The sequence below is a fragment of the Theobroma cacao genome, chromosome 2, assembly GCF_053813885.1.
Source record: "Theobroma cacao isolate CCN51 chromosome 2, ASM5381388v1, whole genome shotgun sequence".
In the NCBI taxonomy this organism is placed as follows: domain Eukaryota; kingdom Viridiplantae; phylum Streptophyta; class Magnoliopsida; order Malvales; family Malvaceae; genus Theobroma; species Theobroma cacao.
In genome coordinates, this window is record NC_142640.1 from 4,778,252 (window position 1) to 4,805,375 (window position 27,124).

Sequence of the window (27,124 nt, forward strand, 5' to 3'; positions counted from 1 at the left end):
CAAACATCTTTAAACATGCAAATGCATACAAATGACAACTATCGCTACAATAAGAATGACTATGTCGAAAAGATATGAAGATAAAAATGGGAAAGAAGAGCAGCATGTTTTCTGTAGTAAACTCTGAAAGAAAAAGTCAAAGCAATAGATAAAACTACAGCATGAAAGCAGTAAGAGGAATTCAAGCCAAGCAGCGAATGAAAAATTCAAACCAATCAAACAAACCATAAAATCAAGTCTAAGACCCATTTTTCCAATCCAACTCAACGTCAACTTCATTGGACATTCTATTTACAGACCTAGTCAAGCCACAAAATTTTTGTATCCACTCTCCTAAGCTGCTAAAAAGTCCCATTAAAGCTTATGGACATCAAAATGGCACGGCATCTAAATTTCTTATGAAGGACCCAGATCAGTTACACATCACCTGAAAAAGAGGAGTTACTTAAGAGTTTTGACATTCCTGAAATTACCGGCCACTATACTCAAGCTGGTTTAACTCAGCAGGCATTTTATTGAGGACGGTTCATTAGTCCTGTGCTTTCAAGGACACGAAATACAGTAACTTTGAGCACAAATTCCCTCGATCTGAGCAGCTCAAAGACACAGACATCTCCCTCCCCCAAATTATTCTCCAATGTAAATTCATACCAACCCTGACTGAACTTAGCTCTGCCTCCTCTATAAAGACATCGCACAGGCCACTGTTTTCCATCAGGAAGCTGAAGTTTAATGAATCCTGAAACCCCACTTAGATGCTTCTCAGCAAAGCATGATGGTAAGTACTGCAAGAGCAAAAATCAAAATGTACACTGAGGCGTGCTATGGGTTGAAACTGAAAAGACATGTACAGCAGACATATACAATGCTCACCATAATACATCCCCTGTACAGATATGATGGTCGCAAGACAACCCTGCAGAAAGGGTTAGTTGGCTCAAACGCTTTGGCTGCATTAATTGCCCTCTCTCTTTCTTCAGCTGTCACTGTTCTCTTTCTGGCTGAAGCACTTTCATAAAATCTAAAGCGCATTTCCACTTCATCTTCATGTCCAACAGATGAATCCTGTTCATCTACATTTCATTGGACAACCGATGAGAAATTTCAATACCTTACAAACTGCAAACAAACAAAAAGCATAGTTAAGAGGACTTACTAGGGTCAAACTTCCGCTTTTTCCTCCCAGGCTTTTTTGGTTTTGGTAGCTCTGCACCTGAAGAATGCAATTTCACTACATTAGCAGAATTTTTTTAAGTTCAAATGCATCAAATGAAGAGCCATACCTCGAATAGGTTGATTATTAACACCCTTTGATGTGTGAAGGTTGACTTCACCAGTCCAGTTTATGCAGTTGTTAAGCTTTGTCCCACCAAACAAATTCTGCAGTGCTGGAGAGATGCATTCATCATCTTCAAGTTCTTCAAATGGATATTGTTTGCCATGATTGTATTGACTACCGATGAGGGGATTAGACTGATAATTTATTTCAGAGTTGATCAAATTAAATATACTAACACTGAACGCGGAATTTCCTTCATATCTGAAAATCAAAAAGTAGCCAACACGGATATAGTAACGTTCTACAAATTCCTGCCAACCCTCCTGAAACCAAACCTTGTTGTCAGCTTTCTTTATTCCTACACGCCAAACATGACCATCAGGAACAGTGAGAGCAGCAGCAACAGATAGTTCATCCCTGAATTTCTTAACAAAGTTATCAGGGATCCTCTGCAGACACCCCAAATCAAGTTAGGCTTATTTGTCTGATGAATAATAAACTTGGGATTCAAATGATTTTAATGAATAATTTATAGATGAACTTCCATAACATTATGACATTAAACCTAATGTTATATGAATAAAGCTACTATGTCCATCCTCTTACCTAAAGAAATATTAGCATCCAAAAGACAAGTTTGAATCATTTCATAGAAAATAATATACATCATCACACATAAATGCAGTCAGTATAATCATAATTAAAGCAAAATCCATATATACTTTTCCTAGTACCAAAAATCAGAAGAACGATAAAAAAATAAAAAAGCAAATACCATAGATGAACTTTCTAGTCTTGTTCATAAAGCACCATTATGTACTAGCCACATCATTTGATGCCTATTTGATCAAACTCACTAGCAGTTTAACTCAAAGAGGAATGTCATCCAAACAAATGGCAAAACACGGATGAGAGTCTCCACATTCCCACTCTAAGTAATACACAAAAAGAATGAAGAGTGAAATGCATTACACCACTGGCATCATCTTGCGAAATTAATACAGATTACCTTTGGTATCCGGGATATGTAATATTTTATAAAGATCCTATTACACTTTAATTTTCTGGTTTTGGTAAATTTTAACTCTATTAGAAAGATGCATCTTTTTACAACCCCCCCCCCCCCCCCCCCCCTCCCCTGGGCTGCAACCAAAAGAATGAAGAAGAGGGAATCAACCCTATAAATCCAACAAAAACCAGGAAATAAAGAACTTGATTTCACTGTCATGTAGACCTGCAGTGTCTTCCCCCACTCTCATACAGGAAGATCAAAACAATAGCATACCCCAACTTTGGAATGCAGCATATCAATTTCAACTGTGAAAATTAATAAGCCTTCAACTCACATGCAGGTAGATCATGGGAAGGTAAACTACTATCTAAAATGTTTTACATAGAAACTAATTAAAATCTTCAATGATTTTTCTAACAAAATCATCAAAATGAATTATCACACCACTTTAAATGAGTGTAAAAATTTTAAGCAAAAAATGCATAATCATTCAACAAGAAGCATTTCACGCCTTTTGGTTACAATTGCTTCACCATTAGAGTATTTCGTGCAAAATTGAACCTGAAAAAAAAAATAAATTTCTTTCTTACTAGCATAATACTAAGAGACTCATATAACTCAATAGAGTTACTACCATGAAGCAAAATATATCATGTTTCAAAAAATTGCAACTCCCCACAGCTTTAACACACCACCTACCTAATAAAAGGACTAGATGACGAATAATTGAGATCTTGTGTTTCATCCATTTCCTTCAACTTTACCCAGTTCATCTAGTACCAGCAACCCAACAAACTTCTACGATTACTTAATCAAAATCCTATCACATGAGCTACCAAAACCTTAAACTAACTCTTCAAGTCTCCTAGTCTTCCTCTAATTCCATCGACCAAACTTACTCTAGCAGGTCTCAACATTCAAATTTCACCCCATAGTCTAAAAAACAGACACTTCAATAAACAAAAGAAAGGAAAAAAAATACACAAACCCGAAAATTGGAAGAAAAAAAACACAAAACAAACAAAACCCATAATATATTCCCATCATCCTGTACTTTTCCAACACTAAAAACTTTGCCCAACAAAAGAACTTCTAGAAATATTAAATTATCAAACCAAAAAACCAATCATCTGTTTCTCTGCTCTCCCTAATTTAGTCCAAAACAATATAAAAAACATATAAGACCATAACAAAAAATTAAAAAGAAGAAGAAGAAGAAGAAGAAGACTGAAGAAATAGAAAGATTGGGTTTTTTCGCTTTTACCAGTTTCTTGTCTTGGAGGGTAGAGGAGAGAATAAGCTTATGGAAAAAAGGGCGTGGCATTTTGGAGAAATGGTCAGATCATATAATGATGTTGAGTTTGAGGAAGAGTTGAGTTTTTTTGAGTTTTCAAAGTGTATGTATCTGTCTATCTATCTACTCTTATGTATCTATATAATCTCTCTGACTGACTGATTAAATGATAAGACTTTGTTAAGTGCTCAGAGAGAGAAAGAGAGAGAGAGAGAGAGAGATACTCAAAAAAAGCAAAGAGAGAGTGAGAGACAACAAAACATAGAGAGAAAGAGAGAGGGAAAGAGGTTTCAGATCTGGGTCTCCCCTTCCTCTTCTGCTTCCCCACTGGTTTTTCTTCCTAGTCAAATAGTGCTTTTTAAACCTTAAGGGACCAAAAAAAAAAAAAAAACATCAACTTGACCTAAAAGTGGAACCGAGTTTTTATCACATTCCCCCTACTTACTCACTCACTGAGTTTTAATCTCGCCTGCTTAACCCAAGCACCCACCGTGTGTCCCACCAACTCCCCTGCTTGTTTTTTAGTGTTTTTTTTTTTTTTTCTTTTTTGTGCTGACCCACCAACTCACCATCAGAAGTCAAGCATAGTTTTACAACATTTTAAGGCATAATTCAATTTTAATTATAATTTTCCATTTCCAGTAGTTCAACAACAATCAAGTTACATAATAATTTACATAAAAAATTATAAAAAGTATGTTTATGTTGAAAATTGTAAGGAGAGTGCAACCTTCTCTATAGCTATTCTCAATCTACTACTAGCATTATAATTAAACATGAGAATTTGACAGCATAACTTGACATAATAAATCAGTAATTCTAATAATAGTACAATGCAAAATCAATGATATCCCGAGTTTTGACAAAGACTAAATAGGTTTTTACTCTGTTAGCACATTTTTTCCTCTTAAAGGTGAAAAAGATGGGCATTTAAGTTACAATAAGTATTAGTACATGGTGAGAAAATTGTTTATTATGGGCAAAAGTGTCAACCCCATCAATTATTCAATATTTCATTATTTTTTATTAAAAATATTTGGTAAAAGACAGATTCGTGATGGATTTGAAGAGATTAGTAAACAATGGTGAGTTTGGTTGGAACTCATTTTTTGGTGACTGGGTTGAGTCAGCAAGAGAAAGAAGGGGAGAGCACTGAGTCAAAGGTTGGCAAAAGAAGACACTGTCGTCCTGAGTCCTGTGACCCCAGCAATTCTCTCAGCAAAGGGGGATCCTTTCATTTATTCCATTCGTCTAGGACAAAGACTTTTGGACACGTGTCAAGTCAGGGTGGATGGGGACCACGACCAGAATCACATGCACAGCAAAATGAAGAAAAGCAAGAAGCCACCTTTTTATTACACCTTCATGACTTCATTGCTCCCTTACTGCCTGAAGTTGTCGGGCCTCTAAATCTCAACCAATCAAATAATTCATTCATCTTTGTTTTTTTCTGCTCTTCCAAATCAACCCACACTTTGGATTACTTGGGGTTAAAATCTTCTCAATTCTTCATCATATGGTATGGCGATGCATTTGTTGGTCCCCCAACTTCTGTTTATGATGGCATCAATTTTTATGTTTGAAGAGTGATGTTAATGCAAATAAAAATACCCAACAGAGTAGTGGTTTAATATGAGCTTTCAATTTGTATATGCATAGGGTTTCCTCAATAAATATATCAATATATCCTGGAAAGAAAATTTATTGCCTGGAATCAACGATGACATGTAATCCGGGTAAAGCCTTTGATAATTTGGGAAAAGTAAGGGAATATTTGCTTTTTATTCATAATAATGATCTTGATATAGGGCAATTAAAACAAACTAGTATATTAAAGTTGTTAAATTGTCGAAACAAGGGAGGCAAAACAGTAAAAGATATTTGACAGTTGCAAAGCTGCAATCATGCATGAAAGAGATGGTTCTTGGACGTACGTTCCACAATTTGAAGTTAACAATTCCAAGTCATATAAGGTTAAAAGTCATGCGAAGTAAAGAGGGTAGAGTAAGACCAATCAGTCAGAGGTTGATCAAACTTGTACAAACAGTTGACTGCAGTTTCCTCTCTCAGTGGGGAAAATATGGACTCTCATTTCTCGTGGTGCCACAAATTCAAAGACACAACTGTCATCCATCTCCAGCTTGTTATCAACTGCAAATCTTCGCCAACCTTTGGAGAAAACCTTGTTGGTGTCAGTGTATAGCAAAGTCACCTCCCAAGATTTCTCTTTTGAAGTCCAGAAGGTGAATTCTGTTCTAGCTTGAGGAAGATGTGCATTGAGAAAAGATGTGGGGATGGTCTGTAGGAATGACAAATTCTACTTAATATGCTTGTCATGGTTAAAATTCCGAAAGACAAACCTTTGAGGTTGAAATATGCTTACCAGTAGGAATGGGATCTCCACATTACACCTTGTAATGCAATGCTTGAAATGAGGGAAGTTGGAGGTGAAATCTTTAGCCGCTTTACAAAGCTTTGCTGTAATTTTTCTACCTGCTGGCCGCTTCCTCGAGGAAGAGGCTAAATCTTTTTCCTCTGCTGATTTTTTCTTAGCCTTCCCTCCAATTTGAACTTGTGATTTGGTCTTCACCATATCAGTAACGTCCATTTCTTCTTCCTTAATTTTTTCAGTCGGGTCTTGGTGCGTCCGGATGGTTGAAACACAGTTCCTCTCGCATCCACTTTTCTCAAAAATTTGTACATCAAAACACATATTGCCGTTGTATCTGAGCACCAAGAAATCCTTGTCCCCCAAGCAGTGATTTTGGTAAAACTGCTGCCAACCATGCTGCATGATTGTGCTTCTGTCCTGCTTGCACATAGTAATCTTCCAATAATCACCGGAAGGACCCCTCAGAACTGCTCTAGTGGGGATTCTTTTTGGTAGATGGGTTCTAACAAAATGTGGTGGAATTTCCTGGAATAAATTTGAGAGAGAAGTTTAAACAGCCATGGACTGGAAAAGCATATATTCAATATTGTGCAAATCATACAACCATGTTTGATGGATCCTTTCTAGGATATTTAATATTCATATAGATCCTGTTGTATCCTTAACTTTATTGTGGAATTCAAACTTTATTAGGACTATGCCTTTTTAACTGTTATACCAAACACAATCTTTCTGTCATATGAACCAGCAGTGCAATTCTTCACCCACCCCTGAACCCCCCCCTACTCTTACCTTTCATCAGTCATTACCCAATTCTAGGATTACTCAATCAAAACCTTATCAGACTAGCCATCAAAATCTTAAATGAACTTTTCTCAGTTTCCCTTTAATTTTATCAACAAAAAACAGACTGCAGCAGGTCTCAAATTCAAATTTAAATCAAAACTTGAACAACATTATGTAAAACAGAAAAGAGAGGAGAAAGAAAGAAAACTTACAAAGAAAGACATATAAAAAACCAAATCCATTATATATATCCATCATCCTCTAATTTCCAAGGCTAAACTTTCCCACAAACATAAAAGAACAGAGCAGTTCATATGTATAAAGGTTTGCATAGTGCTTGTCTGCAACTATAAATAAACAAATCACAGACAGTTTAAACAAACAACAGAATGAAGAATCAGAAACATAGGAAAAAAGGCTGTTTTCCGTGGTAAAGTCTGCAGAGAAAATGAAAGACAGAACAAGAAGGAAAAATGCAGCAAACTTATACTACATCTTTCATGTGCAAAAGCATACATATACACAGGTCATTTGCTTACAAATGAACACAAATATCTCAGCATTAAGTCATCACTTCTGCTGGTAGTGTGGGGTAGCATTAGCTACTCCCACTAACTGCTGAATTTTTTTTTTTTTGAAAGTTGTTGTTCATTCTATAACAGAGGATACTAAAGGTTCACCTCTGGGAGAAGTACAAACATGATTAAAGTCTGTTACTCACCTATTTGGGGATAACAGCCCTTAATCACTACATAGCCAATCCCTTAAGGATACATCCAGAGAGAACACACACAAGCCTGCAGTACCCTTCCCAGAAAAAAACAGAGTCCATCCTGTACCTTTCCAAAAGAAAAACCCAAGCAAATCCCGCCACCCTCAAAAACTACTAGGTGGACAGGATCATAAACTGTACACAGTATTCCACAACAACACCTCCCTAACGACCTAACAGGACAATGGGTTAGCCACACAAAACAAGCTTACCCCTTAACCGACCTCATGCCCCAGGTGGCTGCATCAAAAAAGAACCCCTGGACTGTAGCATACACAAACTGTGGTATCCCTTCAAGAGGAGAGCCATCAGCACCTTCTATACATATCCTAGACCATATCCACCACTGAACCCCCAGTTACAAAAAGCAGTAGCTTCAATGTCATCATATCCTTTCCATGGCCAGAAGCGAGGCTTCATCCACAACCCCTCAGTAGAACGCAAGAACTTAGACACAGAACTTCCCCGACATCCACCACAATCCAAAAAACTTTGAACCCTCATAGTGTCTCCCAAGAATTAACCACTAAAACAAGTATTAGGCAGACTAAACTTGCTCAGTTGTCTGCTATGCTGCGGAAACCAGAACCAAAAACAAAGGCATCGAACCAGACATGTATTTCAACTAGAAGAGTTAAATATTCAAAAACAATCTCAATTCTAACAGCAACCAAAAAAAAAGGACAGAGAAATCACCAGGCTACGGCTAGCGTCACCCTTATGTAGGGTGAACATGGAGAAGGATGGTCGGTTGTCGTGATCCGGAAGATTGCTTTCCACACCCTTTGAGCTCTTATTCACCATTTTCTTCTTTGACTCCAAATGGCTTTGCATTTTCTTTCTCTGGAACAAAAGGGGTTACAAAACAAAGCTAACTTTGTCAAAACAGATTCCTCGTTCAAACTTTATCTCTGGTTTCTAGTTTGTTATGTTTTTAAAGCTTTCTCTCCATTTTCAGTCCCAACTATTTCCTCGTGTAACAAAGTTTTTCCAAAGTATTAGAGGAACAAACGTTTTATCAGAAATATATCAAGTTAGCTTGCAAGAATTAAATGAATAATCTGGTGGTGATAGAAGCAGTTAATCCAACTTTCTTCAATTATCGAGTTCTGAGCTATAACTCTGAATTTTTTAGTGTTCTGACAGAATTTTCAGAACAGCATGCATATATAGTTCTTCAGCAACAACTCTTTTTTGAGGTCCATGCCAAAAGTACACTTAAAATGGAATAAAGACATGCATTGTTGACATCTTCAGATGGGATTCAAAGCAACTGGTCATATATTCAAACCTTAAGGGACCAAAAAAAAAAAACATCAACTTGACCTAAAAGTGGAACCGAGTTTTTATCACATTCCCCCTACTCACTCACTCACTGAGTTTTAATCTCGCCTGCTTAACCCAAGCACCCACCGTGTGTCCCACCAACTCCCCTGCTTGTTTTTTAGTGGTTTTTTTTTTCCTTTTTTGTGCTGACCCACCAACTCACCATCGGAAGTCAAGCATAGTTTTACATCATTTTAAGGAATATTCAATTTTAATTGTAATTTTCCATTGCCAGTACTTCAACAACAATCAAGTTATATAATAATTTACATAAAAAAATTATAAAAAGTATGTTTATGTTGAAAATTGTAAGGAGAGTGCAACCTTCTCTATAGCTATCCTCAATCTACTACTAGCATTATAATTAAACATGAGAATTTGACAGCATAACTTGACATAAGAAATCAGTAATTCTAATAATAGTACAATGCAAAATCAATGATATCCCGAGTTTTGACAAAGACTGAATAAGTGTTTACTCTGTTAGCACATTTTTTCCCCTTAAAGATGAAAAAGATGGGCATTTAAGTTACAATAAGTATTAGTACTTGGTGAGAAAATTGTTTATTATGGGCAAAAGTGTCAAACCCATCAATTATTCAATATTTGATTAATTTTTATTAAAAAAATTTGGTAAAAGACAGATTCATGGTGAGTTTGGTTGGAACTCATTTTTAGGTGACTGGGTCGAGTCAGCAAGAGAAAGAAGGGGAGAGCACTGAGTCAAAGGTTGGCAAAAGAAGACAGTGTCGTCCTGAGTCGTGTGACCCGAGCAATTCTCTCAGCAAAGGGGGATCCTTTTATTTATTCCATTCGTCTAGGACAAAGACTTTTGGACACGTGTCAAGCCAGGGTGGATGGGGACCACGACCAGAATCACATGCACAGCAAAATGAAGAAAAGCAAGAAGCGACCTTTTTATTACACCTTCATGACTTCATTGCTCCCTTACTGCCTGAAGTTGTTGGGCCTCTAAATCTCAACCAATCAAATAATTCATTCATCTTTGTTTTTTTCTGCTCTTCCAAATCAACCCACACTTTGGATTACTTAGGCTTAAAATCTTCTCAATTCTTCATCATATGCTATGGTGATGCATTTGTTGGTCCCCCAACTTCTGTTTATGATGGCATCAATTTTTATGTTTTGCAGAGTGATGTTAATGCAAATAAAAATACCCAACAGAGTAGTGGTTTAATATGAGCTTTCAGTTTGTATATGCATAGGGTTTCCTCAATAAATATATCAATATATCCTGGAAAGAAAATTTATTGCATGGAATCAATGATGACATGTAATCTGGGTAAAGCCTTTGATAATTTGGGAAAAGAACGGGAATATTTGCTTTTTATTCATAATAATGATCTTGATATAGGGCAATTAAAACAAACTAGTATATTAAAGTTGTTAAATTGTTGAAACAAGGGAGGCAAAACGGTAAAAGATATTTGACAGTTGCAAAGCTGCAATCATGCATGGAAGAGATGGTTCTTGGACGTACGTTCCACAATTTGAAGTTAACAATTCCAAGTCATATAGGTTAAAAGTCATGCGAAGTAAAGAGGGTAGAGTAAGACCTATCAGTCAGAGGTTGATCAAACTTGTACAAACAGTTGACTGCAGTTTTCTCTCAGTGGGGCAAATATGGACTCTCATTTCTCGAGGTGCCACAAGTTCAAAGACACAACAGTCATCCATCTCCAGCTAGTTATCAACTGCAAATCTTCGCCAACCTTTGGAGAAAACCTTGTTGGTGTCAGTGCATAGCAAAGTCACCTCCCAAGATTTCTCTTTTGAAGTCCAGAAGGTGAATTCTGTTCTGGCTTGAGGAAGATATGGGGATGGTCTGTAGGAATGACAAATTCTACTTAATATGCTTGTTGTGGTTAAAATTCCAAAAAACAAACCTTTGAGGTTGAAAATGCTTACCAGTAGGAATGGGACCTCCACATTACACCGTGTAATGCAATGCTTGAAATGAGGGAAGTTGGAGGTGAAATTTTTAGCCACTTTACAAAGCTTTGCTGTAATTTTTCTACCTGCTGGCCGCTTCCTCGAGGAAGCGGCTAAATCTTTTTCCTCTGCTGATTTTTTCTTAGCCTTCCCTCCAATTTGAACTTGTGATTTGGTCTGCACTGTATCAGTAACGTCCATTTCTTCTTCCTTAATTTTTTCAGTCGAGTCTTGGTGCGTCCGGGTGATTGAAACACAGTTCCTCTCGCATCCACTTTTCTCAAAAATTTGTACATCAAAACACATATTGCCGTTGTATCTGAACACCAAGAAATCCTTGTCCCCCAAGCAGTGATTCTGTCCTGCTTGCACATTGTAATCTTCGAAAAATCACCGGATGGACCCCTAAGAACTGCTCTAGTGGGCATTCTTTTTGGTAGATGGGTTCTAATAAAATGTGGTGGGATTTCCTGGAATAAATTTGAGAGAGAAGTTTAAACAGCCATGGACTGGAAAAGCATCTATTCAATATTGTGCAAATCATACAACCATGTTTGGTGGATCCTTTCTAGGATATTTAATATTCATATAGATCTTGTTGTATCCTTAACTTTATTGTAGAATTCAAACTTTATTAGGACTATGCCTTTTTAACTGTTATACCAAACACAATCTTTCTGTCATATGAATCAGCAGTGCATTTCTTCACCCACCCCTGAAAAACCCCCCTACTCTTACCTTTCATCAGTCATTACCCAATTCTAGGATTACTTAATTGTTCTGCATTCATCAAGAAACAAAGATAAAATGGAAAAAGGGACAGATTTGATTACTTTGAGTTAAATGGTAAGTAAGATTAAGGTAATGGCAAGCCTGAATTAATTTTTTTTAAAAAAGGTAGAAACATTATCAAGTAATTCATGGGCCAAGTGATATTTCTTTGTCCATTTCTATATTTTGGGCTAAACCTGATTTCGTGCACTCAAGGCTTGTGTCTAACCTGGTTAAAGCCATTAAAAAGGCAAAGGATTGTCCATTTTTCACTACAATATTTAGCCCAAAAAAGATATATATTATACACGTTTGATTCGGCTTTTCTTTTCAGTTTTTGACTCCCAACTTCCATGTAACCGTTTCGGGGACAAAGATCCATCTGGCCTGCCGATATAACCGTTTGGCGCGTCCTAGGTTTCTTCCCATGAACGTCAAAAGCCCCACCAATTGTCTCATCCCAAATCTTTCACATATTAAACCAAAGCACACACAATTTATTAAATTCTTTTCTTCACCCCAGCCTCTCTTTTCTCCTTTTAATTCACAAAAAGAGATAAACATAAAAGGAAAAAAAAAAATCATAGCAATCGAGTTCTAAGACCATCTTTAGTGCCTTTGAACAATATTGAATTTTATACAGACATTCTGGTATGTTTTTGGTCTTTGGTTCTTTATGAATTGTTTATGTTGGTTGCTTCATTAGCTGGAACTTAAATTCTATGGTTGTTACTTGCTAGATCCTTAATTTTGTTTACCCTTGTATATTGTCATGGTAAGTTTGTTAGTGTTATGATTCTTCTACATGCAAGTTTTATTTACCCATTGGGATGTTAATGATTGTGAGTCCAAGGGTTTTGTTTTTCTTCTTTGGAATTTAGTATTAGCATTGAGTTTTTGTTATTCTTCTTTGTTATCATCACCAAACAAAGAAATTAATTCTTCTCCTTTCGATTAATTGCATATCCAAGCCAGAGCTCAAAGTTTTTCACGATCTTTCAGAGGTGTTCAGAAGAATTGGAGGAGGAAGTGTGCCCATCATGAGGAGAACGATCATGGTGACACAAATGATGGTTGTGATGACGATGATGAGGATGATGATTGCTGCAATTGCAGATGATACTAATGGTGTTTTTAGCCCTTGTGAGGATTCAAAAGTACAGAAATCAGATGGATTCACCTTTGGTCTTGCGTTCTCGAAGAAGGAATCTTTTTTCTTTGATAATGTTCAGCTTTCGCCCTGTGATAGTCGGCTTGCCTTAGCCAGTAAAATGGCCCCACTAGCTGTATTTAGGCCAAAGGTGGATGAGATTTCTCTCCTTACCATCAATGGTAGCATTCCTGTAAGTATTTGCATCTCTTGAAACTCTCCATTTTTAACCTCTGGGTAGTTAGCTAGAACAATTTTTTTTTTTTTTTTTTGTATATTTTGCCATAGACAAAGATTTTTATTAATTCAAGCAATACTTCGCATCTCATATGCCTTCCATGAAGTCGAATGATAGAGATTGCTCAGCACAATGTTTTTATAACTTCATATTATGTCAAAAGTGTGATATCCATGGCATCATTTGGTGTTTCTTTCTTGGTTCTGCATTTATATCGTGTTGGACAATGACGTTTGAACCAATACTGATTACTGACATTTTCATCTATATATTTTTCATAAGCTAATTTAATTCTAGAGAAATCCTCGAAAAATCATATCATGCCATCATGCACAAGCTGGTTTATCCCTCAGATGTCAATTCGTTAAACATGTTGAAAATTTTTTGTAATAAGGTCTCGTTTTAGCCACGCTTGACATATAGACTTTTTGGGCCTGCACTTTCCATTTCTGTTTCTCTCCAGTGCTTTCTATTTTCTCCATCCCCTAGGCATAGCAAATACTTGCAAGATAACAAAATCTTAAGTAAAAAATTACCCGATTTGGGTTTAATTATTTCATGATTCTGGAAATTTCAGAGGTCACTGTAGTTTGATCAGGGTAATTTTCTGAAATGCTCTGTGTTTATCAAGATTATTACTTTACTTTGATCTGGAGAGCAGGCATACACAAACAATAAATCCACTTTCTCAAGTTTTCCTTGAATTGGAAAGTAATAACTTAATGAAATCATATATATTCTCTTTTATATTCAGTGGCTGTATCTCTAGCTTTGACCTTCAAGCAGAGCAAGGAAAATATTTGCTTCACTACTTCACTGTTCTTTAGTTCCTTGCTCTTTGAGGAAAGTTGAGAACCTTTTTGTGTTTATAGAATTGCTAGTGCAAGAACAGTGAAGTAGTTAATACTTCTGCTGCTTATTCATGCCCGATCATAAACTTGTTTTCTGATGAGAAATTTACAACGTACATCAATGAAAATGTTAATAAAGTGATGCAATCTGAATATGTGATTTTTATAAAATTTTCCAGCTTGTAGCCGGTGGATTCATGGTAGCATTTGCAGGAAGGAAGTATGCAGCCAGGTCATTTCCAGTAATGGTTGCTGATGATCGAAATACCATAACTAGTTTCACTTTGGTATGCTCATTACAAACTGGCATATTTCTTCTATCTTGCTCTGCTAGTATGACAGAAATAAAGTTTGTTTGTATTTTGTTGTTACACAGGTACTTGAATTCCATAAGGGTACTCTTCAAAATTTACACTGGAAAAGTTTTGGTTGTGATTCATGTTCTGGGGAGTCTGCTGTTTGCCTCAACAATCAAGACTGTGCAATACCAACCCCAAAATGTGGGCATACTGGGTGCAGCTTGGGCATACAGTTAGCATTTTCTGGCACAGACAAGAACCTTGAACCACTGAATTCATGGTATGAAGTGAACAAAATTCGGCAATATTCTCTCTATGGCCTATACTCAGATCTGCGTGATTCGATTACCAATTCTATTCCTGGTTTTATTCCCCACCAATAACAAGCTTTTCTAAGCCTTCTACTGGCTTATTCAACAGCTGAGGATGTACACGATGGTCCTGAACTAAATTATATGTATGACTAGGAAGCTAAATGGGCCGGAACTAATTACCTGTCCATGTCAATGAATAGCCAGTTTAGCACGAGAAAGCGATGGATATTTGGCTGATGTTATGAATTGGTTGGACTTTTACCACATCTTTCAGGGAATTGTGCACAGAATGGTTTTAAAGAATATTAGAGGGTTGCTTCACCGTTCATTTTCTCCCCTTTATGCATCCGAAGTTGACCATGATGAGTTTGGATGAGGTAATGAGCTACAGACATAAGACCCAGTTCTTTTAACCCTATACAACATCAATACAATTACCAAGTTAATTAGTAACGACATACATTCCCAGTTCCCACATATGCCAAATATATTTTTCTAGGCTTTATTAGAACTTCAGAACAGTAAAATACGGAGCACAAACTCGGTTTCAGTGTATTATAATGTATAACTTTGCTGTAGATAAGCTGCAGTTGCAAATTCCACTACAAACAGGACAAATCCAACTGAGATTTTGGTTTACTTCAGTTCACATTCTCCCCACCCCTTTACAAATAGACCCAAAATCTTGATTAGGTTTTGGGGAAGTAAAATAGTACTACCACGAAAATGGTAGAAAATAAAAATAATTAACTCGTGTATAAGTAATGTCCACAAAGTTGGCCTTGGACCAACCTGCATTTGCTGCAATGTGTAAGGTGGCCAAGAGTTTTGTGTCTGCGAAATGGAAACAGGTTATCCCTATCCATGCATTTTTGACAATAGAAGAAAAGGGGGATGAAATGGAAAAAACCTGTATTGAATTTGCCTGCATTGATGACATGTCTCTCCTTTGACTGGGACCACATATGCGACTGGGACCATATATGCGTTTCCCATCCACAAGCAGAGTCCAGTTGATTCTGCGATCACCCAAAAGCTTTTCTCGCTCCCTATGAAGTTCCGGTTTCAAACCTTCTTCTAACTGAATCTCAATCTCAAAATTTAAAAAAAAAAAAAAAAAAAACCAACAACAAAGCATACCCTTAAAAACAAAAATCCTTAAGTGTTCAAAGTTCAAACAATCAAAGAGACGCTAAATTCCAAAACCTATCGTGAATGGTGATGAATGAATATCGAATATCACTGACCGTGTTTCTTAAATGTCCCAATACAAATCAACACAAAATTCCTACTGAATGGCTGTTGTTAAAGAAAGCAAAAGAAAAACAATAATTGATTTCTATACAGAATAAATCTACATCCCTGTACATTACACAATGTGAAAAGAAGAAAACCTATTTTCCTAAATCCCAAAAAGATCCATGTAATTTAATTTGTATAATGAAAATCAGAGGCAAAGCCACTGAGTCGAATGGTGCACAACGACCACATCGGTCTTCAGGTTCCTTGAATACATGTTCCTTTCTAAGCTTTCTGGATCATTGACACAAAATCTGTTTCTCAGCAGAACCAGAATCCACAATTCCTAGGCGACTTTAGTATGTTTCTTGCCAAACTAGAAACCACGATTCCTACGCAACTTTGGTATGTTTCTTGCCATGAAGATCCTTCACTAGATCCCGCAGCTCAGGGAAAACCGATATGAGTAGAAGTTCTAATATTGCATAAGCAAGCTGCTTCACACATATAGTAGACTGCAATGGGTAATAACATATAAATATACTCAGAAAGTCAAAACTACCAAAATAAAAAGAAAGTAAAGAAAAATATCAGCGACCTAGTGCATGCGACAGAAGGATAAAAGCTCAACCTGAGTGAAATAATATATGTCTCTTGCACACCGTCTGTATTGCTTATGCCCAATCAAGCTAACTAAGGTCGTTGGAGCTCCATCTGACAAAAAAAGCAATATTTTAGAGATTTTCACCATTCCTGAGGTCCTAGCTCCAGGGGACATACATGTATATATACATATAAATTAATAATGAAGTACTTTAATAAACTATCTCAATTAACATGTACAATGATTTGCACGACATAAACTATCTCAATAAACAACGACTTCAGAATTTTAATTAAAAATATAACCATTGAACACTTGCCCAAGCCATTTAAAACAATGATCAAGTGAACTTGCATCCACAGATCCAAAAGTCTTGGCACATCTTCACTCTGATCTGACAAGAAGAAGATATCAATAACACAAAAACATACTTACCAAAAAGCATTTTTTTGATGTCACTTGCTCTACGAGTAGCCTCAAGTTGCTGCTCAAAGGACCCAGGTTTAGAGACATTACTGCCACCAAATTGGCTAAAGTTCTCCGAAGGTGTCTGATTAGGATGACAATTATCAAATTTGCTCTGAATGTTCCCTACCCTTGTAAAGAATGTACCACCTGGCCACAGAACCTGAGAGAAGAAGAGGCCATTAGAAGAAACAGAGAACTTGCACAAGGCTCTTCAAGAGTCTTTTGACTAGGTAACAAGTGACATTGGCTCATTGGTCTCAAAAATTGGGCTACAGCTGAGCCTCAGCCAGTCACAGTTCTCATTCAGACCTGAGTTCAGGTTGAAGACCCCAATACCATATATACACTGTGTTTTGAAACAGACAGCCATCCAAAAGTTTATATACCACTAGCAGCAGCCTTTAATGTCAAAGCTCATGCTTTTACAGCACCAGACGCTGAACCAGTTAACACTAAAAGTTAATGTATAATGTTTCTAATGTATTCAGCCTTACATCTTGAACCCACCGAATCCCTTGGGCAACAGTTTCCTCAGTCCGAAGGCAGTAAATCTGCCTCAAAAGCCAGTCATCAATGGCATCTTCCATCACCAGCTGTAATATTTGCTTAGATATCCAAAAGACCTGTCTTCTGCATCAATGACAACAAGCACATGTTTATGCAAAATTATAAATGAAATAAGTCATTTTAGAACACCATGAAGTAGCCAAAAGACTCCTGTCATTACTTATTGAACAACAGAAAATTTAGCAAGCCATAATTTGCTAGTTCCACAATAGGTAATCAACTCACCATATCAACCACTCCTATGCTAGGAAACAGCACTGTATACTACTTGAACACATGATCAAATATGCCCTTTTCATAATCAACCTAACCTAAACTGACTGCATAACTTAATGATAAATCAAAATGACAGGTAAACAAGCATTAGTAAAACAAAGGTACAAGGTACAATATCCTTCTAGGAGAATCTTTCCAAATTATAATTACTGAATAAAAGAAGACATTACCATGACGTTTTAGCAATTACTTAATTCCCAATTATGGAAATAAAGCAAAAAAAGCTCACCTTAACCAGCCTCTTCTCTTAAGCTGAAACACATTGTCAACTAGATTCAGCAAAGGTACGCTCACATTAGGTGGTGTCCACTACACAAAAATCAATAGGTAAGCATCCATAAAATTCCAAACATAGGAATAGAATGCTCTTCCTAAAATGGAGTTAGCTAACAAAACTCAAACTATTCAATCAAAAGATCATTAATAATAGGGATGGATCACAGCCAGACAGACACCAAAGAAAAAGGTTGCAGTAGAAAATTTGTGCAACCAACCCAGAAAATTGAAAACCTAGTAATGAAGCTAACTTTTGGTTGAGATTCTTATGAATGCAATCCCCAATTTTATTGATAAAGTTGCAAAGCTGACAGTTTAGAGGCATACACTCACAAGAAAAGAAAAATTAAGTATTGGTTGACTGTCAAAAAATTTCTTTTAGTATATGCTAAATTCTTCTCAGAAAAAAGGAACTAAAAATAATAATTAAAAAAAAAAAAACCACAACAACAACAATAACAGGAGAACAACAGAGCTAAAGCATAATACCTCAGGGGGCATTCCAACTGGATCCTCCAAATAACTGGAGGTTGCTGATAACTTTATGGCAGGAAATCCACCCTGGCCAACTGATTCAGGTTTCACACCTAAATTATGATTTTCAGAAACTAAATTACCAGACACTCCACCACGCTCTATCACCCGTGGTGGCAAACTCTTTGAGTTCAATTCATTGTCTGAGTGCCAACCATGACCTTGTGGACCAGATCTGTCATCCTGGTGATCATGGCTACCATCTTTGTCACCATCTTCATTATCAGAAGCACTGTTCACTGTTTCTAAATTACTTTGCCTTGAAATATCTTTAGCCATCTCATCTGCAGTCCATGACAAGGTCCTACCAGTGACTGAAGATGAGGCTTCACTGGGGGGAGAAGATGAACCGACAACTTTGCGCATTAAGCCATCGGATACTCCTCTAAATTGGCGTACGATATCATCCATGGCATCATCCACATTGACTGTTCATAAACAAGAAAACGGGGAAATTGTCAGGAAGTAATCTGAACAAAAAATGGTCATTTATAAGCAAGACATCAGCCAAGTTAAAATAAAATTCTAAACTATAAATGGTAGAATCAAACCAATAACCAAAAGGATCTATGCATGATTTTGAGTAAATTGGACATAGAATATGAGTCCTTCACCATTTACCATTCTCAAAAGACAACAAATTTAACATGACAGTTCTCTTTCCAAATGAGGGAGAAAAGGAAGTGATTCACATGTATACGGATGATATAATCTGTATAAGAATTCAAAATGATGCTTGAGCCTTTGAAAATATATGCAGGGACGAATAAAACTTCCCATCATTAAACACAATATTTTATAAAAATGAAAATGCCAATAAAAAGAACAAAAACCAAGCAAATTCAGCACATAGTACACAACAAAGAGAAGGAGAATAATAAACACAAATAGGTTTTTTATTTTGCAATCACTTAAAATTAACAGCAAACCACCTTAACCAGTAAAATGGAGAAGACTGAAATGCATCCAAAATTTGGCTCAATGGCAGTATCCCCTGCTCAAAGAGCTAGATTCAAATCTTTCTTCCCCCAATAAAAAAAATAAAACAAAATGGAGAAAAGATATACTGCTGAAAGATCATGCAACAAATTAAGCCAAAGATAAAGGATGGAAATAAATCAACTGTGGAGCATTTCCACAAAAGTATAAATTAAAGCAAAAGAAAAAGGCCAGAGTAATCAAATGAACTTTACACAACCATAAAAAAAAATTTTAAAAGATGATGAAGTATTTATAAGAAATCTGGGGATCAAAAAGTTTTAAACAAGAAACAAGATATGTCTATCTCTGAAAGCTGATATAGGTAAAACATGTCAGTATAAAAGATGAAACCAGTAATAGAGCTAAACCTCATCTACCAGACAACTTAATGACAAATGGAAAGGTGACACACATGACTGCATTCCGGAAATTATAGATGCCTACTAGGAGTTTCTCTAAACCGTTTTTATTTTTCTGCAAGACCTTGATGAATTGAACTAGTAGAACCACAAGGTGGAACATATTCTAATGTTGGCAGCAGCTTACAGCTGGAACCCAGATGTCTAAACAGCAAGAATGACATAATAACCAAGAACAGAAAAAACATACCTGCAAGGGTTCTCATCACTGATGAAGATTTTCCAAAAGAGTAATTCTTCAAAAGCAACATGCAACAATAAATAGACTCAGATGTCATTATCCTACCCTTAAAAATTAAAGTAACACTCCCATGTCAAGAAGATACACACCTTTGAGGAAACACTCAAAAAATCCCACACTTCATGCTGTTCAGCAACATTGGCTATAGACAACAGATCCTGCAAAAAGGTGGCTTAATTGAAGCAACAGGTTTAAAAGTATGCGTACTACAAAAAAGAAAGTGTAGGTAGTAAATTACTTGCAGATATTTGTCAAGCTGAATGCAGCGCTGATGAACAAAAGCATCCTCAGTGCTTGATGAAAATATCCTTTTGGGTGGCAGATGTAATGTATAATTAGGAATTTCTTTAAGAATTCGATGCAACCGTTCAAAATTCCTGTATCTGCAAATTAAAAATAATGAAACAAAATTAAACCTTTAAAAAAGTAACTAAAGCAACTTTGTGGGAGCTTTCAGTTGTTATGTTGAGATGAATATAAAGTGACTTAAACTTTAAAGACTTTAAAATTTCAGAGATACATTCAACTGATAATGGCCCTTAAACAAATTGCTTTTTCATTTTTTTAAAATTAAAAAAAAGGTTAGGTGAGATAAAACCTTCTCTTGACAAACCAAGTTCTTTTTTCTGCATCTGTCACCGCAATTGAATAAACTGCAAAAGATTTTGATCCAAGTTTCTCAAAGTATGCTCCAATAACCTGCAGAGGTAGACAAGGAATAGCAAATCCAATTATAGATCACAGCAAATGTACATGGCAACAATTCAACACCACCAAGTTCAAGAAGTTGTTTTAATCGATATCCCACACCATATAAGGATTCAGCTGGCAGTTCAAATTTCAAATTTGCATAACTCACAGCAATATTGACAGGATTGCTCACCCGGCACCTAAGCATGGGAATATGTGGCCCCTCATTGCGGAATACTATATTTGAGGCAATTTTACCCCTATATCCTTCAGTATGCCTGCCAAAATCAGGGCTGTAGAACTCTGAAATAATAGGCCCTCCAACATCTCCAGTCAGTGCCTTCTTTGTATCAGGTTCAACTTTCAAATCGGAGGTACTACTGGATCTCTTAAGCCTACTTTTATTTCCATCAGCAGCTTGCTCACTAGCATCAATAAATTTGTTAACAAGATGATCTCCTTCAAATGATGATGACTTGTTAAACTCCAAAGCTAAATTTGTGCCTTTCATGTTACCATCACATAATTGAGTGTCAAGACTTAAACCAGGCATTAGCTGCATCACAGTTTTCTCTTCCCTTCCTGTAGAAGTTCCAATCTTGTTGGTAGAGATTTCACTTCCTGAATTCCCAATCAATATAGCACTCTTTGTCACAGAACCCTTTGGAATAGATTCTTGAACTGCTGCTTTTACATATTTGTTCTCTTTCTTTTTGTAGTTTCTTCCTTTTGTCCACATGTTATCAAGATTTTCAGGAGCAAGAATTTCAGTTCTTCTCTGGGTTGCTGCCTCTAAGATTCGAGCCCAATCAGCTGGTCTCAGCTGCTCTGATTCTTCCTTGTATCTGCTATGATCTGAATATGTTTCTTTCTGATTGTCAATTGTAGCCAAAGTCAAATCAGTTCCTTGACTGTTTAAGGACGAAATCTTGCTTGAAGTAGAATCAGCACCATGCACTCCCATTGAAGACTGATCAAAACCTACCACCATCTTATTCATATCATCTTTAATGGCGAGTAGAATATATTCAATCACTTCATTGATATACCTGACAACAAAACATAAGGGGAAAAAAAGATGGAATAATATTTTTTAAGGCAAGGACCAAAGCTTATATTCAGGAAACATGAAATGGTTGTAAGTTCATCATGAGTAGCCTTTTAAACATTCTCCACCTATTCTTTTACATTTGGTCAATAGTAAGATTCTAATCATGATTCCACTCCACTTGTATAAATGCCATTCCTTGCAGGATGGATTGTATTCTAATTATTCCACTCTTTTTAAAAGCCAAATAACCACTAAATAAGAATGCATTTCCCCATCAACCTAAAACTTTCAGCTAACTCAGTTAAAGGGAACTGCAATCTTCAATATTAAGTACTAACTACATTTTTGCTATCTTAATAATTAAAAAGCAATAAACTTTCGCTCAATAACTTACCCTGGGCTTGCCAAATTCATAAGAGGTTGCACTACCAAGCAAGTTACAATCTCACGAGCAATAGTTCGAACCAAAGGACATTGAGCTTCTCGTGGCCTCAATACTACTGCTAACACTCCACCAATAAGCCTCTGAATAACCTGAAAAAGAAAATGTATAAGGAATTAAACTAAAGCAAACCATAAACTGCGTAGGCCAAATGTACTTTCATCAGAACACTCCACTCACACCTTGTACTCACTCTCTGGTGAAATTAATGCAGGATGAAGCTCTTCAGAAACCATAAGATGGTGTTTCAATCTTTCATCCCTCTCCTCAGATGACAATGTTACCATAACATCAACACCTATTGCTGCTTGGTTTCTTCTAAAAAGATCCAAGTGATCTCTTATCAAATCAACTATATCCCTGAAAACATTAGACAACCATTTGAAATCCTTGAGCTTTAAAAATGTCAAATATTTTTACAATTGACAGAGCTTCTTACACTACAAGCCTACCTTGTTAGCAAATCAACAAGGTTTATCTCTTTCACTCTCCCTGATATTTCACCGATAGCATCCAAAATCACTGTACGGATCAACTCAGGGGCCTCCCTATCTGGAGTGATCTCCGAGTACCACAAATCAAGAACAAAATCCTTAAGTATTTTATCAATGAACTCATTGAGAGCAGTCTCCACCTTAGGAGAATCAATTTTCCGCTTCCACTTGGGTGGAGGCGGTGAGCTGGAAAGACGGGAATCATTCAAAGACAACTGTTTCTTCTCCAAATAAGACAAAAAAGTTTGCGGACGAACTGATTGAACTTTCCATTTGAACTCAACCTCATTGGAAATAATTCGAAATGCAGCAACAATAAGAATTGCTATAGGTAAATTCATCCACATTGATGTACTCGTATCTGCATCAATTAACAAAGCAGAATAACCAAAAAAACACTCTTATAAACTTCCAAAAAATAGTTTTAATTAATTCCTAAAAACAAAAAAGAAACCGCATTAACGTAAAATACCAGTAGAAAACCCTAACTTAATCAATTAAAAGAAATTTAAAATCCAACGTTTAATTGATTCCAATTTCTCCGGAATTGTCTTCAAACTTTTAATAAAAACAATTCTAAGAAAATTAACTATCCAAATGAAGTAAAATCAAAGAATTCGCCAAAAACAAAAAAAAAACAAAATTAAATAGCTAAAAGAAAAAACGAGCATAGAACAAAGATTATTTTTGGAATATTATCCATAAACTTACGAGTCAAGAAGTAAGTGACGGCAAAGATAACCATGGCCCACGTAACCGTCCGGAATTTGGCTTCGTCGATCAGATCCTGTATCGTCTCCATCGGCTTCATTTTCCAGCTTTTTCTTTTTCTTTTGATTTTTCTCCCTCCGATTCTTTTTCCAAATCTTGGAATTTCAGAATTATCAAGTCTTTCTTAACATGGAAGAAAATTAATCGCCGGAGACGAAACAAAGAGTTTTTTCTCTTATTCTTCTATGTGTTGTTCGACCAGCTTCAGCGTCAGCGGTGTTAATTTGGGATTACAAAGACAAGAAAGTAATAACAGAGGGGAAAAGAGAGTATCTGGAATTTCTTGGTTTTTTTTTTTTAAATAAAATTGGTCTTAATAGACAGCAACAAAATGCGTCGCAAAAGGAAAGAAAGAGAAATATTTTGGACATGATCTCGTGCAGAAACTGGGCGTTGGAGTTTCTTCGCCCGACTGGCAACTACCCTCTAAATTCTTGCCACGTAAGAAATTTGACAGGTTATCTCCTGTAACAATGGCATACAATTAATTAATTACACCTTACAGATTATTACATTAATTTTTATTGTAATTAAAAATTATTTTATAAAAAATTGCCAGTAAAATACTTTGGAATTTTATGCTTCATTAAATATTTTCGTGTATCATGCTTTTCACATGGGTAATGCTATGGCTGTCATAAAAAACTAATAATACTAAAAAATATAAGTGGATATGCATTGCCTGACAGCAATAACATAGCACATGTAAAAATTATAGTCGATTATGAAATGTTAAATGTTCTATGATTGCATTTTATATTATTATATCAATTTAAAAATTTTCTCATTTTACGTTTAGGTTATGAACTTGAAAAAAAAAATTCAAACCCTATTTACATAAAAAAATTACATATTAATTAATAAATCAAATACTCATATACTAAATTATAAATAACTTTTAACTGATAACAACTTTTGTGATAAGAATAGATTTTTTATAACTCATCTCTAAAGGGAAAGTCCAAAGATTGTAGTGCACATGAAATGCTCGTTGGATTTGGCCAAAGCGATATGTCTTGTGCTGGTATCCCATTTACTGTTACATCAAAGTGTGAAATTATTTTCTCTTAAAGGAATAACAAAATAGAATAGTTTTATTAATACTTGCAAATAATTAAACACAACAATGTTATTGTATAGTGTTTTAAACTTTCCTAACGACTTTAAATATATGTAATCCGATGTACATTAATGTGATTATATATGTTAATTAAATAATTTCTTTGTGTTTTTCTCTAATATAATTTCTTGGTGCACTTGTTATGAATTTAAATTGTTTGTAAAGTTTAAAAAATTTATTATTAATGCACAAGATAAAAAAAATAAATCATAAATCTTGAATATTATTGTTCTCAACTAATTATAAAAGATATGAATATTTATTTTTTATTTAGAAAAAAGAAAAATTCAAAATTTATTATTTTGAGAAAGGGATTGTTTATCAATTACTGGGCCATACGTTCGAGCCTTGGGATTTACTCATTTGCTTTGGGTCTAAAGGCCATATCATGTTTGGGCTCGAGACTAGAAATTATGTTGCAAGCCCAGTCAGAAATAATCTTTTTTCTTTTTTTTTTTAAAGATTTTTATCAGATTGACTATTATTCTTTGCGGTGGATGAAAAGACAACTTATCCACGAAACAAGCAATGAGAGTCCAAAAAGCCCAATAAGTGCAAAAACAGTGGGCGCACCTGCTGCTGAATCATTCCCACTTTGCTAATCAAGAACCATCCAATCCAACGGCCCTTATTTTAAGATCAAATCCCATCAACACAAATCCAACGGCCACGATTCGCCTGTCACCCCAATAATAAGAATAGTCAACCCAAAATATCCTAATCCCCTTAATAGCAATAAAATATCGTAGATCCTTATCCAGTTCGGTCCACTATTTAACCGCATCGCCACATTATCATCTTCTTGATCTTGAGCAAAACAAGATTTAGCGGAAAAGAAAGAAAACTCCGTGTTTTTGTGTCCGTTTGGTTGCGATGATAAAGTCGGTTCAACTCCGTACCTATTCGTCTCCTATCCTGGTCGAGGCTAAAGATATCCACCGTACTGGATTATCACCGTCGTCGAAAACGAGATTCGCTTCGACGATTCGTTGTTCCTCGAGCAGCGACGCTTACATACCGAAGCTCGAGCCTTTTAGCAGAACAAAATTCGAGCGTGCCGTTAAAGAGCCTCCCTTGATCGAGAAATCCGAGAACGAGCTCGCTGGTACGTAATTAATTTTATAACATTTTTAAACTTAGGTGATAGTATTTACTTCGTTATTTTTATTGATTTCGGTGAAATTTTGAAATTTTCAGATTATTGTTCGACGCTTGAAGGAGACGATTCTTATAGTTGCTGGAGAGCTTATTTCGAACTAAAAGATCTTGAGGCAAGTTTTTTAGATTTTAAATTTAAGCATTGCACCTGTTTGGATGATGAGAAAATACAGAAAAAAAAAAAAGAAAGAAGAAGAAAGAAAATAAGTACGTATTAGTTTAACTAGTATAAAATAAGTACGCGACAATCAATTAAACTCTTTTGTGAAGCTTATAAAATCCATAATAATTCGCAATATTTGTATCTTAGTGATGAGATTGTGGTAGTTTTATTAGGAAGCTACCATGGACAGCCCCTTTTTTTTAGTTTAATTAATTTCTGTTTGAATTTTTAGTAAATAAATCAAAGCAAAAGAAAAAAAATCTTTTTTAATGTCATAATTGTAATTTCCAATTTTAATTTTTCTCCTTAATGCATAACAGAGAGAGACACCGAAAGAAGATGTAGAGAAGTTAATTCTTCAAGCAGGGGGCGTTAAGTCGTTGATTGGATGCTTACATGGAATTGCTGCCATCCACAACAAGGGAAACGGCAACGGTTATTTTAGTATGTCTAAGCCATTGAATACTGAAAATGAAGGAAAAAGATTCTACCATATCCCAGATGGGTTGCCGAAATCTGCAGAGGAAATAGAGGAGGAAGAGAGAGCTAGAATGCCTGATTCGCCCTTTACTAGATTGCTTAGAACTAAAGGCACGTCGCCTGCTTGGTACTCTCCTGTCCCTGACCACGAAACCGATTGATACACGAAACCTTGTAATTGAATTAGCATATGGCTTCATTGTAGATAAAAGTGTGGGGGAGTTTTTTAAGAGTCAATTTTCTTTTGTTTCTAGCAAAAAAGTTTTCCAGGGGCTGTGACTGTGAAGCTCTGAGCTGTGTGATATTGGAAAATGGGATTGCTTTGGAGAGTTGTATCATAGTGGCAAAATGACTGTTATTGTTGAAAGTTTGCTTGCATTGCCAGAACAATATTGTTCATTGCTCATTTTTGTATCTATAGTCAAAATTTTCTTTGCTTTCATTCATACAAAGTATATTTGTACTACTAGGGATGGATTTTAGACATGTGGTTCCTTGCATTTGTGGTTAACAAGTTATAAGAGAAGTACAGCCAAACTAACAAAATAGGAGCAGAACTAGGAAATTAAGCAAATGATTACATGCTCTTCCCAACATAACGTGTTTAGTGGCTTGTGCACTTAAACTAAGGGCAAATTTTTCATTTAACCTCAAGTCGCAGTAATTTGAGTTGTAATCCAAGTGGCAGTCAGAACCAGTGCAGTAAAATTCTT

The 27,124-nt window shown here is 35.9% G+C and overlaps 5 protein-coding genes across 11 annotated transcripts; 2 read left to right on the forward strand and 3 right to left on the reverse strand.

Annotated features, from left to right (window-relative positions):
- Window positions 1-248: 248 nt before the first annotated feature.
- Window positions 249-3,949, reverse strand: VRN1 (AP2/B3-like transcriptional factor family protein). Of its 4 annotated transcripts, none has more exons than XM_018116320.2 (6): window positions 3,556-3,949; window positions 1,516-1,728; window positions 1,284-1,380; window positions 1,157-1,213; window positions 874-1,073; window positions 249-785 (listed from the first exon to the last, which is right to left on the reverse strand). In XM_018116320.2, the coding sequence occupies exons 1-6, from the start codon at window positions 3,613-3,615 to the stop codon at window positions 513-515; spliced, it is 900 nt and encodes a 299-aa protein (XP_017971809.1). In that variant the 5' UTR covers window positions 3,616-3,949; the 3' UTR covers window positions 249-512. The 4 variants fall into 4 exon arrangements, with proteins under 4 accessions (XP_017971809.1, XP_007042309.1, XP_007042311.1 ...); XM_007042247.3 differs by having other exon boundaries at window positions 1,157-1,231; XM_007042249.3 differs by having other exon boundaries at window positions 1,284-1,728.
- Window positions 3,950-5,520: 1,571 nt separating this feature from the next.
- Window positions 5,521-8,813, reverse strand: LOC18607860 (B3 domain-containing protein At5g18000-like). Its single transcript, XM_018114522.2, has 3 exons — window positions 8,232-8,813; window positions 5,969-6,502; window positions 5,521-5,884 (listed from the first exon to the last, which is right to left on the reverse strand). The coding sequence occupies exons 1-3, from the start codon at window positions 8,367-8,369 to the stop codon at window positions 5,615-5,617; spliced, it is 942 nt and encodes a 313-aa protein (XP_017970011.2). The 5' UTR covers window positions 8,370-8,813; the 3' UTR covers window positions 5,521-5,614.
- Window positions 8,814-11,958: 3,145 nt separating this feature from the next.
- On the forward strand, window positions 11,959-14,738 carry LOC18607862 (uncharacterized). 3 transcript variants are annotated; one of them, XM_018115976.2, is made up of 4 exons: window positions 11,959-12,236; window positions 12,557-12,928; window positions 14,004-14,111; window positions 14,201-14,738. In XM_018115976.2, exons 2-4 carry the CDS (start codon window positions 12,626-12,628, stop codon window positions 14,504-14,506), a joined length of 717 nt encoding a protein of 238 aa, XP_017971465.2. In that variant the 5' UTR covers window positions 11,959-12,236; window positions 12,557-12,625; the 3' UTR covers window positions 14,507-14,738. The 3 variants fall into 3 exon arrangements, with proteins under 3 accessions (XP_017971465.2, XP_007042316.2, XP_088659270.1); XM_007042254.3 differs by having other exon boundaries at window positions 12,561-12,928; XM_088803144.1 differs by having other exon boundaries at window positions 12,588-12,928.
- An 887-nt stretch (window positions 14,739-15,625) lies between these two features.
- LOC18607864 (phox domain-containing protein) lies at window positions 15,626-23,901 on the reverse strand. 2 transcript variants are annotated; one of them, XM_007042256.3, is made up of 15 exons: window positions 23,431-23,897; window positions 22,678-23,080; window positions 22,408-22,585; window positions 22,178-22,317; window positions 20,926-21,781; window positions 20,641-20,741; window positions 20,281-20,425; window positions 20,132-20,200; window positions 19,992-20,037; window positions 18,357-18,829; window positions 17,821-17,900; window positions 17,243-17,378; window positions 16,716-16,908; window positions 16,308-16,390; window positions 15,626-16,191 (listed from the first exon to the last, which is right to left on the reverse strand). In XM_007042256.3, the coding sequence occupies exons 1-15, from the start codon at window positions 23,528-23,530 to the stop codon at window positions 16,069-16,071; spliced, it is 3,126 nt and encodes a 1,041-aa protein (XP_007042318.3). In that variant the 5' UTR covers window positions 23,531-23,897; the 3' UTR covers window positions 15,626-16,068. The 2 variants fall into 2 exon arrangements, with proteins under 2 accessions (XP_007042318.3, XP_007042320.3); XM_007042258.3 differs by lacking the exons at window positions 15,626-16,191; window positions 16,308-16,390 and having other exon boundaries at window positions 16,732-16,908; window positions 17,256-17,378; window positions 23,431-23,901.
- A 1,543-nt stretch (window positions 23,902-25,444) lies between these two features.
- Window positions 25,445-26,801, forward strand: MEE14 (maternal effect embryo arrest 14). The gene is made up of 3 exons (XM_007042259.3): window positions 25,445-25,715; window positions 25,808-25,881; window positions 26,252-26,801. The coding sequence occupies exons 1-3, from the start codon at window positions 25,484-25,486 to the stop codon at window positions 26,570-26,572; spliced, it is 627 nt and encodes a 208-aa protein (XP_007042321.1). The 5' UTR covers window positions 25,445-25,483; the 3' UTR covers window positions 26,573-26,801.
- Window positions 26,802-27,124: the final 323 nt, after the last annotated feature.

Coding starts and splice junctions, on each gene's coding strand:
- VRN1 (XM_007042248.3), bottom strand. CDS start 3,615: ATGCCACGCCCTTTTTTCCATAAGCTTATTCTCTCCTCTACCCTCCAA. Junction 1,232..1,283: donor TAATAATCAACCTATTCGAG/GTATGGCTCTTC, acceptor CTGCTAATGTAG/TGAAATTGCATTCTTCAGGT. Junction 786..873: donor TGTACAGGGGATGTATTATG/GTGAGCATTGTA, acceptor TTGCTCTTGCAG/TACTTACCATCATGCTTTGC.
- LOC18607860 (XM_018114522.2), bottom strand. CDS start 8,369: ATGCAAAGCCATTTGGAGTCAAAGAAGAAAATGGTGAATAAGAGCTCA. Junction 6,503..8,231: donor GTGACGCTAGCCGTAGCCTG/GTGATTTCTCTG, acceptor AATTTATTCCAG/GAAATTCCACCACATTTTGT. Junction 5,885..5,968: donor TGGAGATCCCATTCCTACTG/GTAAGCATATTT, acceptor TCATTCCTACAG/ACCATCCCCACATCTTTTCT.
- LOC18607862 (XM_018115976.2), top strand. CDS start 12,626: ATGAGGAGAACGATCATGGTGACACAAATGATGGTTGTGATGACGATG. Junction 12,929..14,003: donor CCATCAATGGTAGCATTCCT/GTAAGTATTTGC, acceptor AAAATTTTCCAG/CTTGTAGCCGGTGGATTCAT. Junction 14,112..14,200: donor CCATAACTAGTTTCACTTTG/GTATGCTCATTA, acceptor GTTGTTACACAG/GTACTTGAATTCCATAAGGG.
- LOC18607864 (XM_007042256.3), bottom strand. CDS start 23,530: ATGAAGCCGATGGAGACGATACAGGATCTGATCGACGAAGCCAAATTC. Junction 16,909..17,242: donor GGATTCGGTGGGTTCAAGAT/GTAAGGCTGAAT, acceptor TTCTTCTCTCAG/GTTCTGTGGCCAGGTGGTAC. Junction 16,192..16,307: donor ACATATATTATTTCACTCAG/GTTGAGCTTTTA, acceptor TACCCATTGCAG/TCTACTATATGTGTGAAGCA.
- MEE14 (XM_007042259.3), top strand. CDS start 25,484: ATGATAAAGTCGGTTCAACTCCGTACCTATTCGTCTCCTATCCTGGTC. Junction 25,716..25,807: donor ATCCGAGAACGAGCTCGCTG/GTACGTAATTAA, acceptor TGAAATTTTCAG/ATTATTGTTCGACGCTTGAA. Junction 25,882..26,251: donor TCGAACTAAAAGATCTTGAG/GCAAGTTTTTTA, acceptor AATGCATAACAG/AGAGAGACACCGAAAGAAGA.